The 11,836-nt window shown below is 32.9% G+C and overlaps 1 protein-coding gene across 4 annotated transcripts; it reads right to left on the reverse strand.

Moving 5' to 3' along the window:
• Positions 1-904: 904 nt before the first annotated feature.
• LOC114401181 (aminodeoxychorismate synthase, chloroplastic-like) lies at positions 905-11,125 on the reverse strand. Of its 4 annotated transcripts, none has more exons than XM_028363629.1 (15): positions 10,991-11,125; positions 10,666-10,834; positions 10,178-10,530; positions 9,922-10,053; positions 8,528-8,595; positions 7,694-7,758; positions 7,467-7,533; positions 6,695-6,976; positions 6,471-6,594; positions 5,402-5,727; positions 5,081-5,160; positions 4,736-4,838; positions 3,791-3,873; positions 2,105-2,722; positions 905-1,692 (listed from the first exon to the last, which is right to left on the reverse strand). In XM_028363629.1, exons 3-15 carry the CDS (start codon positions 10,509-10,511, stop codon positions 1,203-1,205), a joined length of 2,772 nt encoding a protein of 923 aa, XP_028219430.1. In that variant the 5' UTR covers positions 10,512-10,530; positions 10,666-10,834; positions 10,991-11,125; the 3' UTR covers positions 905-1,202. The 4 variants fall into 4 exon arrangements, with proteins under 4 accessions (XP_028219430.1, XP_028219431.1, XP_028219429.1 ...); XM_028363630.1 differs by having other exon boundaries at positions 10,666-10,792; positions 10,940-11,125; XM_028363628.1 differs by having other exon boundaries at positions 10,672-10,834; positions 10,940-11,125.
• Between the last annotated feature and the right edge of the window lie 711 nt (positions 11,126-11,836).

Below are 11,836 nucleotides of genomic sequence, written 5' to 3' on the forward strand. Positions count from 1 at the left end.
ATAAATGTGTTCTTAGGATAGAAATTTTTACACAAGTAATTTCAATTTTAAATTGTATATTACTAAATTAATTTTATAAAATGAAATCCATTCACTCTCCCAAAAAAAAATGAAATTCATTTAGAACTAGGTTAATTAATAAATACTCATAAATTACTTTTAAAAAAAATGAATAATGTTTCATGAATACTCATTACTATGAGACATCTGGAAAGAGAAAAAAATATAATCGAATTTATGATGCAATAATATATATATATATATATATATATATATATATATATATATATATATATATATATTAGTGAAATGTTGGCGATGATTACTAAAAAAAAATACTTAACGACGGCCAATAAAATGATATGACAATGAAGAATCATGTGTACAATATAAATAACCTGTATATAATAGGCTTGTCAAATACATAGAATCTATAATAGTTCGTTGATGTGATGGTTTATAATAATCTATACGAAATTTGTTGACCATGATGTTTAATGGAAACAAAAGCTGAGATACGGATTTTGAATGGTATCATGATATTTTTGTAACGGAGATGCATATTCCAGTTGTTTAATAAGTTAGTTAGGAATTCAAATTTTAATCGAATACTTGTAATTTATACAAGATTACTGTAAGAGCACAGTGGGTGATTTTTTCGTACAGACATTAATATTGAAAACTTAACAAGCAACAAAAATACTCTAAGTTGTACTGTGTAAAATTTTAAAAATACAATATTAGAAAAATGGTTAATAATAGGGGTGACAATGGATAGCTCTTGTGCTTAAAAAAAAATCTCTTATTTAGACTCATACCTGCATAGTAACTTTAATACTCCAGTCTAAACAAATACACACAGACCGTCTAAACAAATAGATACCTCGATAGTGCAACAACATAATAGCAGAAAGAATATCATTGAACAAAAAGGTCACAAATATCACAAGGAAATGAATGAATACAATAAGAACACCGGGAATTCATGCAACTCGAATCACATTATAGAAAAACCTGAAGCAGAGAAGTACAACCCAGCAAGCCTAAATTGTGGCCATGCTCATCTATGCATTAATATTACTAATACAATTCATCTATGCTTCTAAAAATTGAAAAGGAACCCTCCTGTGTGAAAAGAAAACCAATTGACTTCTAACCCTAAAACTATTAAGCCTTGATATACTACAACATTCCTTACTATTCTATGAAAGGAAAAAACTATTTCTTTGGCATATGAGCTCTAAGCAAAACTTCAAGACCATCTCTTCGTACTCATCTTCGGGGTTTGACAGAGCAACAATTGCCCCTCCAGCTCCTATTGAAGCTTCACCCTCATGTATAATGACTGTTCTTATGACAATATTTAGATCAAATCTTTGATTATACGAGAAAAAACCAATACAGCCGGAGTAGATACCTCGAGAACAACTTTCAATAGAATCAAGAAGTTCCATTGATCTCAACTTAGGTGCACCTGTCATTGAACCACCAGGAAATGCAGCTTTGACACAGTTTATAGCACTGACATCTGACCGCTTCTTCCCACGAATTGTACTCACCATTGTGTGAACAGTTGCATATGACTCCACATCCATGAGACGTGGCACATGAACAGATCCAGGATCACAGACACGGCCAAGGTCATTCCTTAGAAGGTCAACAATCATCAAGTTTTCAGCCTGATCCTTTTCGCTGAAAGAGAAAGCAAGTTAGTTCACAACAGATTCACCCCACTGAAAGCAAGTTAGAGTGCTTTGCTCTAACACGTTACAATTCTGGGTATTGAATATTTGTATCAATTTTGAGTTAGAAAAGCGCATTGTAAATTTGATCTTAAATTCTCCGGAGCATCTAAAGTTTAGATAACAGATTCATAATAAACTTTTCACAACTATATTTGCAACCAAATAGGAGTATCACACATTTTAATGAGTCGTAATAGTTTTCAAATTATTAAAGCATTAAATATACTTGAAATTCAATGCATCACATGATAGAAGCGAAAATAAATCCTTAGAGAAATAATGCTAAAATTTAAACTAATGTGGTAGAAACATTTGTTAAAATAGTGATGTGTATAAATAAAATAATAAATATAGGTCACCTGAACTGTAATTTTAATTTGAGTAGCTCATCTTCCTCTTTGGTAGCACCACGAGCTATCGTACCCTTGATGGGCTTAGCTTCTAGTATATTCTTCCTATCCAACTGCAGGAACCTCTCAGGAGAAGAACAGCAAATACTCAGATTCTCCTTTGAAAAATTAAGCCAAGCAGCATAAGGTGCCGGATTCCTTTCTCTCAAATGCAGATAAAGTCCAAGAGAATTCAATTCCTCAATAGGTTTCCTTATCTGAGTTGTGAGGCATAACTCATAGCTTTCTCCATCTTTAATGTAGTTCAGACACTTCTTAACATCCTCAATGTACTGCTCTCTAGATTTTTCAGCGGCCAAACCAGCCTTACATGAGTAAAAAGTTAAAGGATGAGAGTTCTGTATTTCCAAAGCCACTCTCACAGAGCCATTTAAGCTCAGAAGTTTCTCCTGTGTGTCATCCAACCACTGTGTAATACTTGAACTTTCTTCATGTATAGCCAATATATAAACATCATCATTTTTGTGGTCAATAGCTACAAGATTATCAGCAAAGAAAAAACATGCATCTGGAGTTTTAGATTTGTGACGGTTAGATTTGACACCACATTCAACTTTGAGGTCATACCTGCAACACAAGAAACCAATTATTTGTCTAGTATAGTTTCATTGAAGGAGGAAATTTAGAGAATAGATAATTGATAGACAACATAAAACACTAACCTCAATTTGTATTAATAAATAAATAAAAACAGATCACAAGATAATGAGGTCTTAGAATTTGGGCTTAGGGTCCAACTCACTCCCACAAAATCAGCTCGTGAAGCAAAAAACCAGTGTGGCCTGAATGCATCTAGGACATAAAACCCTGGCGGGCCAGTGATTCTAGTTGAATGTTGATGAGGCAACAGAATAGTGACAAGGCAAGTTACGAAAGATGATACCACTCTAATACTCTGTTGAAATTATAGGGTTTTAGATATTGAAGAAATTTAGAGAATAAAGACTAAATATTTTAACACTAATATTAAGAATTTTTTTTAGTGTACAATAGCGGCAATGAGGATTGAACCTGAGACCTCATGCATCTACCCCAACTCCCCACCACTAAGCCAAACCTAGTGGGTGCTAATAGTAAGATATGATGTTACATGAGATACAAAACATAAAGCACTTGCCCTTATTTATATTAATACTAAAGTATAGTCCTTATTAAACAAGGAAAGAAATTAAAAGATAATAAAGAAATATTAAAACTAATTCTGAGAGATAATCTAAGATACTCTAAATTATTCTTAAGATACAAAATCAATATATTATTGGATATCTTTCATCTATAGAATCAATACCAAAAAATTTATATAACAACATCATACAACTAAACATACTTAGCAAGGGGATGGGTGACATCCAAAATATCAAAATGAAGATCCTCAATATTTCAAACAGAATAAATGTAGGCTTGTCATACTATGACAATTAGTGATGATCATCTAACTTGAAATAAGATTCAAACTAACTAATAAAATCAGAGAAAGAAGGGAGGACGAGAAAAAGTAGTTATAATACCCACAAAGCAGAAGTCAAAGCATCATAAATAAAGATACAATTAGAAAACAATGTAATTATTTGACGTTGGCTTAAGCATTTAGGTTGATTCAATGTAGACATATAATTGCTTGACTTTCCCACCTACCCAATGTAACCGACATATCCACCATGAAAGTCAAATGGCAAGCCTTCACATTCATTTTTATCATAATGATATGATTGAAGCTCCTGCAACATTATGAAGGCAACATTTTTAAATAGGAGAAAACAATAACAGGAGAAAAAATATATATTTAAGTATGGTTGTTAGAAAAATGAATATAAGGTTTATCATGATTGGGAAGATCCAAGTATATTAAGAAATAATTCAAACATGCACCAAGAAAAATATATAAATGATGGAGGTTCAATACACACAAAAAATCGAATTCTTAATCCTGTTTACTTTATCCTGAATCCTACCCCACCCTCTTTCATTTCTTAACTTCATCTCTAATCAAAGCATACAACATTCAAAGTGATAGATGGCATTATATTGGTTTAAATCACAAGAGAATGGGCAATAAGGATCTTTTTTAATGTATCAGAATATTTGTTCTACTAGTATATGTCCTGTTTAGGATAAACCATTTTGGATTAAAAAAAATCATGAGAAAAACGAGGGCAGCATAGCTTGGGAAGGATAAGATATCCTCCAAACTATAGAAACTAGATATAACAAGTATTAAGAATTAAGTCTCTCAAAAATTTGACCTTTTATGTAGAAGCCCAATAATTATTTTATATCTCCGAAGAGTCCTTTCATGCAGGAGCCTTTTAGGCTTGAAGCATAGACAAGAATGGGTCCATTTTTACCTTGTGTTAATTCAACTGAATTATTAAGAATGGGGATAACAAGGATAAAACTCATAACAAAGGTTCTAATATCATGTCATTGATGTCAAGGACCAATTCTCCTAGAAGCTTTAATTATTAGGAAGAAGCCCAGGAATGTTCTTATATGTTAAGTCTAACAATAAGGTATATCCTTTGAGGAGTGTGATATACAAGAATAAATCATAAGGCCAACACGGTTTCAGTCTGTATGTACCTTGTTCAAAAAATCAAGAAAACCTTCTTCCAAAAATATTGTTTCAGCAGAACCTTGACAATCTTCAGTTGACAAATAACCACCTCCTTTTGAACTCCCATCACTGGAAAAAGTTAAGTGATGTGATAAAAATATTTTTTATCATGTTCATGCATCAATAAAGATAACTAATACAACTCAAGCATACAACAGAACCCAAGCAGACCAATTATTTTGAAGAATCCAATTCACCAACACCTCACATAAAATAACATAATTAAAAAAGAAAAGAATCTAATACATAAAAAAGAGAATTGAAGAAAAGAAAGAAAAAAAAATTAACAGTCAAGAGGATTGATTTCAAACCTTTGATGAGACAATCTGAACATTAAGTGCTTCCAAAGTGATCCGCCTTTTCCTCCCATAAATGAAAAGCGTGCTCTTCCCTAATCAAGATGGAAAGAACAATAAATATAGGATTATAAGTAGTATATGATGAAGCATTTTATTTCAATATGAAGAGATGCTATGCTGCTTGATTATTATAGTTTAAAGATCCAAACAAGAAAAGATCTATGTATTGTGTATTATAAAGACAGTTCACAAATGAGTTTGAGATTAAAAAAAAGGTGTTTTCAGCTTATGTATAAACAATCAAATATTACTAAACTTGAAAGCATAGAATACCTTCTCTGTGGAGGAACTATCCAACCAAAACGTGTTTTCAGCTTCATGCCCAAACAACCCACAAAATATACTTTTTGCTCCACCAACTTGACCAGCCAAGTGACCAAATTTCCTCCATTTCAACTTCAAACATTTAGAACCAGTGGTTGCATGAGGAGTATTTACCATGTTGAACATTTCTAAATGCTTCATCTCAGCTTTATTATATTCCAAATGTCTATCTGCATGAACTATTTTTTTTAACTGATCCACTGCATTATTCTCTGCACTAATACTTCTGCAAACCTCTCTGTAGAGTCTATTAGCACTTGAAATCTGCATGCATGCTAAAGAGAGAGTTTACTGCTTGGGTAAATTATAGAGAGCTAACATATATATTTGAAGGCCAATGGAATTTGAAAATAGAATAATAGAGCCTGTAAACAATGTTAAAAGGATCTTACTCTAGTTCAGGAACAAAGATTGGGACACAAGATACAACATAATATTGGTATCAGACAATTTCTTTCTCAAAAGAATAAAAAATAGCAGAAAATGGAAAGTTGAATCCCTAATAATTAAGCAAACATTACTTCCAAATTAGTATCCAGGCAAATACCCCCCCCCCCCTCCAATTCCTTATAATAAGTCACTTTTAACATTTAACATTAACACAAATTAAGAAAGTTTGTTAAAATTAATTGTGATAAATTAGTAAAAATGATGTAAACTTTCTAAAATAACCCTTATTTAAAAATTCACCAATTATATTAATTTCTTTCTCCACCTTAATAATCTTATTAACTCCTCACTAAATAATGATTTACGTTGTCTAGAAAAATATTCTCCTCTCAATACCTTTTTAATTAAAAAAATATTTTCAATTTGAAAATTTCATTCAAACCCAAAAATCTGAATTTTTGGTTCCCAACAATGAAAGGGCACTTCAGTAGACAACAATAAATATTGAGACAGCCCACTGCTGCTGGAAAAGTGGAAAAACTAATAGTAAAGTGTGAAGTAATCAAACAAGATGCTGCATGCATGTACAACAGAGAGTAAATTCTAATAAGAAAGTTCTTCAGTTTACCATTAGAATGTGCATGTGTTTCCTTGAATGATGACCTAAATCTCAGCCAATAATCATCTGTAATCTCTCTAAAATTCTTGAATATTTGACTCCCGTAGCAGGTTGCAACACTTTCTGGATGAAACTGAAGATCAAAATTGTTGAGTTGAACATATTTAACAAATTAATAAATAAATATAAACACAAAGGAAATATTATAGGCAGATCATTTATGCACTTGACACCTGCACACCATAGTGTGGTCTTGTAGAATGCTTGATTCCCATAAGAACTCTTGCACTTCTAGTTTTTCCATAATCAAACTGGTTTGAACTTCCACTTCCTACTTTAGCTAAAAAAGGATCAATGAAAATGCTTTGATCTGGCTGAACTTCATGAGTATTGAACTTGCCAAAATCTTTGGATCCAATAAATGGAAGTGTGCTAGTGGAAGAGGTCCATGCTATTGGAATGAGCTCTTCAGGAAGTGATTCAGAATCTATAACCAGTGAATGATATCGAACCACCTCAAACATGTGACAAACAACAATTATAACTAGGATGGCAGATCAGATACTTTTTAATTAAATTTTGACAAGAAAAAAAGAAATATAAGAGGGGAAAAAAGATAAACAAACATATTTACAAGAGCACATTTTGCATTTTGTAAATTTAGATAAAGGATTGCATCACTGCATCAATCTTTTCAGATAATATCAACTAGTTATTTACTTATTAAACCAAGTGTTCTGAAATACAAATTATAGAAATGGACTGCAAATCTATATAAAGGGCTTTTAGTATGGAAAATGTTTTAGAATTGCTAGGAATGGCTCCCTCTTTTGATTAAATTGAATTGAACATAGGTGATTTTGGGAAATGGCGAAGGTTACTGTGAATGTACAATTCAACCAAACACATCAATCAAACATTCATAAGAATTTCAACCGATATTACTAAAAATGATTTTAAAGGAATCGAATTTGTGTTCTTTCAAGTATGTAGTGGAGAACAAACCTTGAACCCATAATTTTTACCAGAAGGTATATCATGAAAAAGCTGACAGCCGTTGTGCTCAACTTCACTGTAAAGTACAAAGAGATAGTTAAAACAAGGGGAAAGGAAAGGATACGAGACCTTCAAATGATATTTTTGTTTTAGGTATATTTATTTTCTTGAATGTTGTAATTTCATAATAAGTACTGGAAAAACAACTGATATGGTTTTGAAATGTCTAACCATACCTCAAACGACCATGGATTGGTTCAGATGCATGGACAATTTGAGCTCCATGCACATAACCTAATGCCTATCAAATCAAAGATTAACCAATTAAACAAGAACATAATGTAAACAACAGTTGTGAAAGGCAGAAGTATAATATCTGATATTATGAACCAAAAGGGTGAATTACAAAAGGATTAAGTTTGGTATAATACTTGATAGCAGCCAAGACATGAAAACATAAGATTATCAAATCATTGACCAACATCAAGCATAATACAGTTAGTACATTGTTTACTGCTTTACTGCCTAGAGTACCATATATCAATATATATGGGGTAAAACTACAATTTATTTCAAAATAAAAAGAGTGTCATCTTAATATATTTTAACCCAATTGTATGATCATCAAAGTGTTGTTTTCTCCATTTCCTTCTTGATTCTAGTTCTAGCATAACAAATCTGTGGATGGAATAAGATTTTCATCTCATTTCCACACACAAATCACATTAACAAGATGCTTATTCCATTCCAAACTGTCCAATCCTCATTCCATCAAAAAACATTGAATAGTATTAAATGTAACATTAGTACAACCAATTTATCTTCTCCAGAAGAAAGGAAGAAACAAGAGAAAGGGCAAACACTGAGGTGCAACTGGAATTCAAGAAATGAGGCGCACACTATATTGAAACTTGGGCATGGTATTAACAGTACAAGTTGAAAACCTTAAAAGGTTTACATAATGTTCTAGAAATGAAGGAAGCATGGTCCATTGAACGTTTGCGCAGAAAGAAAGCGGTTAAATTAGACAGGGGGGAGGCAACAATCTTGCAGAAAAGAAAAGAAAATACCTGGTGTCCTAGGCAAACACCCAGAATAGGAATATCCCAGCACTTAAGCAACAGCTGAAGACAAATGCCTGGACCATACAGAATCGTTTCCAAAAAAATTAAAGCAAAGAATCTTCCACACTTCATGAAATAAAGATCAGGATAACATATCAAATTAAATAATAATATTAAATTCTGAAAATTAAATTAGGTGTCCTTTTAAAACAAATACAGGCATAGGTAGACTTACAAACTGTGGTTTGAGGGGTGTTTCACTAATACAGTTATACCCCCCTTCAATTGCAATAGAGATGAAAATGTTAAGGAGTATGTGAGGACATATATGGAAATATAAAATTTGGAACAAATGTGTGTAAAGAAGAAAGTTGGAGTAGCACCTTTTGAAGAGATGACAAAAACTAGCGAAAGATGGTTTGGTCAAGTAGAGAAGACCAATCAAGGTGCTGGTGAGAAAATGGAATCAAATGGTAGATGATGCAATTAAAAGGAGGAAGATTAAACAAACAGGACTTTAGGATAAACAATTAAAAACAACCTTACTCTCTCTAATTGGATCTAATGAAAATTTAGGTTTTGATAGAACCTAATGATGTTGATTGATCAATTTACCCAATCCCATGTTTCAATATTTTTACTTTTCCAAATCAGCATATCTTCCCTTAAAATCTCTTATATTTTGCATCTGGGTAACTATGAATGGGGGTCAAATTTGATCATAAGAAATAACAGAGGTTGTCGTGTGTGACTCTTACATGAATGCTCTGTTAGCAGAGTAACTCTTTAACCAACTTCTCGAGCCACATTGCTACCAGGGATATCAGCGTTCCAAAATATTTTACAATTGTAAGTGAAATATCCATAGGGCCACATAACCCACAGTGGCTGCACGTGTAGTTTTACCATGAATAAATCATACAATGAAAGAGGTCTTCGAATATAACAAAAACAAGGACTAGATATCCACTTACATCAAACTCAACCACAAAGCTAACTCGAGGAATGAGGATTGTCCAAACCTTAGTATTTTAATCACATTCCTAGTTGGCTAGGACATATTAACACCCTCACCTCACGCCCAATAATAGACATTTGGAGCGCAAAATTTGCATGATTGGACATCTATGGGTAGCCCCACATCAAGATTGGATAGGTTCTGATACCATGTTACAATGGAGTGAGCTTAACTCAATCCCAAAATCCAGGCTCACCGGAGAAGGATTGTCCAGTCCTTAAAAGGAGTATTTTAGCCATATTCCTAACTAATATGGGACATTTTAACACAAATATTTATTTAAACCTATAATAGCAGCCACTTATTTTTCTGTAGCATCATTTGAAGCATGAAGCAAATGTAGTGAAATTATCAATCCACAAGGGCATTCTGAGATCCTCACCTATATCTTCCGGGCATGCTGGAGAGCCGGGTCCAGGTGATATTACAATGTTATCAAAAGCATTTTCTTCGTATAAGTAATGGCAAAGTTCTTCCCATGTCCAATCATCATTTTGGATCACCACAGGAGGGACTGGCAAAATGGTAAACCAAACCAAAAAAATTCTTTAAAAAGAATCAACATTTTTTGCTTTCCCTTTTCCAGTTGTACACATCCTGGACCACATTCAAACGAGAAAGAAAGAGAGAGAACTTACCACCATTAATAATAGATAGTTCCTGGTATACATTGTATGTGTAACTGTCATAGTTGTCAATCAACAATGTCCTCACAAAATCTGCCTTCTTCACAGGCACAAGCACAGGCTCCTGCAGCTTTCTCTTTCTTTCATTCGACTCCTCCTCCTTGTGGCTATGCATCAATTGGCAACAAACCACCGCCTTCGCGTTCCTTCCATTGCGATTACTTACTCGAACACCACCACCTTTCTTAATGAAACAAGAAACCCTTAATGACGAATTCGTGTATTGCATGGATTCACTCGCAGGACATGTGAGCTCGGAAGAAAACAAACGCAAAGACGTATTCATTTTCGCAAGGAAAAGTGTTCTGCACATAAATTACGCATATAATTAATTAATTGATAATTGTTGGTTAGCAGGTTTCTAGCTTGTAATTAATCAGATGCAAATTAAAAAAAAAAACCGCATTTGAAACGCAAATAGAAAAAATGTAAAGTTTCACCATCACCACAGCAGTGTTGGCAGCTTGGTAATCTCTAATCAGACGCTTAGATAGATCTGAGACATGGAGTTACTGCACTCATCAGTCTTGTGGGGTATGATTGTGTGTACTCGAGAGTTGATTGAGGCTGTGTGGGGCATGGTGATTGTGGCCATTGTGAGACGTGTGGCTATAATACACCAAAGAACAAACCATGCATGGAAAAGCAAATTCCAGGGGGGAAGGAAAAAAGGAGATGAGCAAAGAAATTAAACAGAGGCACTTGTACGCTTACAAGTATTTCATTTGATTCCTTTTAGTTGCAGATTGAGGGAGAGTTACTCACATCTTCCCTTCATGCATTGATTAGTTGCCACATCCTGCTTCATGCATGGATTAGATTCCAATTCCAATTCAGACTTTTTTGGATGCAAAGGTATCTCCACTATCTTTCAGAAAAATACATATATATTTGCCACAATTTTGTTTATCTTTGAGTAACTTGAATTATTTATCAACAAATAATTTTCATGTAAAAAACAATACGAATATGACTATCTAATGTAAAATAATTATATGTTTATCTTTGAACTTCTCCTATTTGTATAATAAGTTTTTATTTTATTTGAATTCCTGTTTATAATACAAATTTTACTACTAAAAAGTTTTTGTTAAAACAGATTTTCAAAAAATAAAAATAAAAATAGTAATAATAAAGCATGCGTGTAGTCAGGGAGAACTTCCTTCCATCTAATTGGTCATCACTGGTCTCTCATGAGTATCGCCTCCCTCCACCAACTCCAATCGACCTTCATTTTCACTTTATTTCATCAACAGTGATACCTCTTCCTCACTTCATACCATCTTATGTACGTACACAAGAGTCAAAAGGAGAAGAAAAAAATCTCATCAAATGTAGGTGATATTGATTTGTAATGTTTCTAAAAATCAATAATAATTCTTTAGATTTGAACAAAAAATAATTTACTGACATTCTAGTCTTATATTGACAATTTTTTTTAGTATTTTTAAAATAAAAACTCCAGTACTTTTATTATATATGTACCCCAAAAAACAAATACTACTCTTGTCATTCATATACCTTGGACTTGAATATCTAATCAACTTTCCTCTTTAGACTTTAGAGGTTGCATGTTGATTCTGTTACAAATCCTTTTACTATTTTTTTATG

Source organism: Glycine soja, chromosome 20 (genome assembly GCF_004193775.1).
Source record: "Glycine soja cultivar W05 chromosome 20, ASM419377v2, whole genome shotgun sequence".
Lineage (NCBI taxonomy): Eukaryota > Viridiplantae > Streptophyta > Magnoliopsida > Fabales > Fabaceae > Glycine > Glycine soja.

Coding starts and splice junctions, on each gene's coding strand:
- LOC114401181 (XM_028363629.1), bottom strand. CDS start 10,511: ATGAATACGTCTTTGCGTTTGTTTTCTTCCGAGCTCACATGTCCTGCG. Junction 8,596..9,921: donor AGCATGCCCGGAAGATATAG/GTGAGGATCTCA, acceptor TGTATGGTCCAG/GCATTTGTCTTCAGCTGTTG. Junction 3,874..4,735: donor TTCTTGATTTTTTGAACAAG/GTACATACAGAC, acceptor ATAATGTTGCAG/GAGCTTCAATCATATCATTA.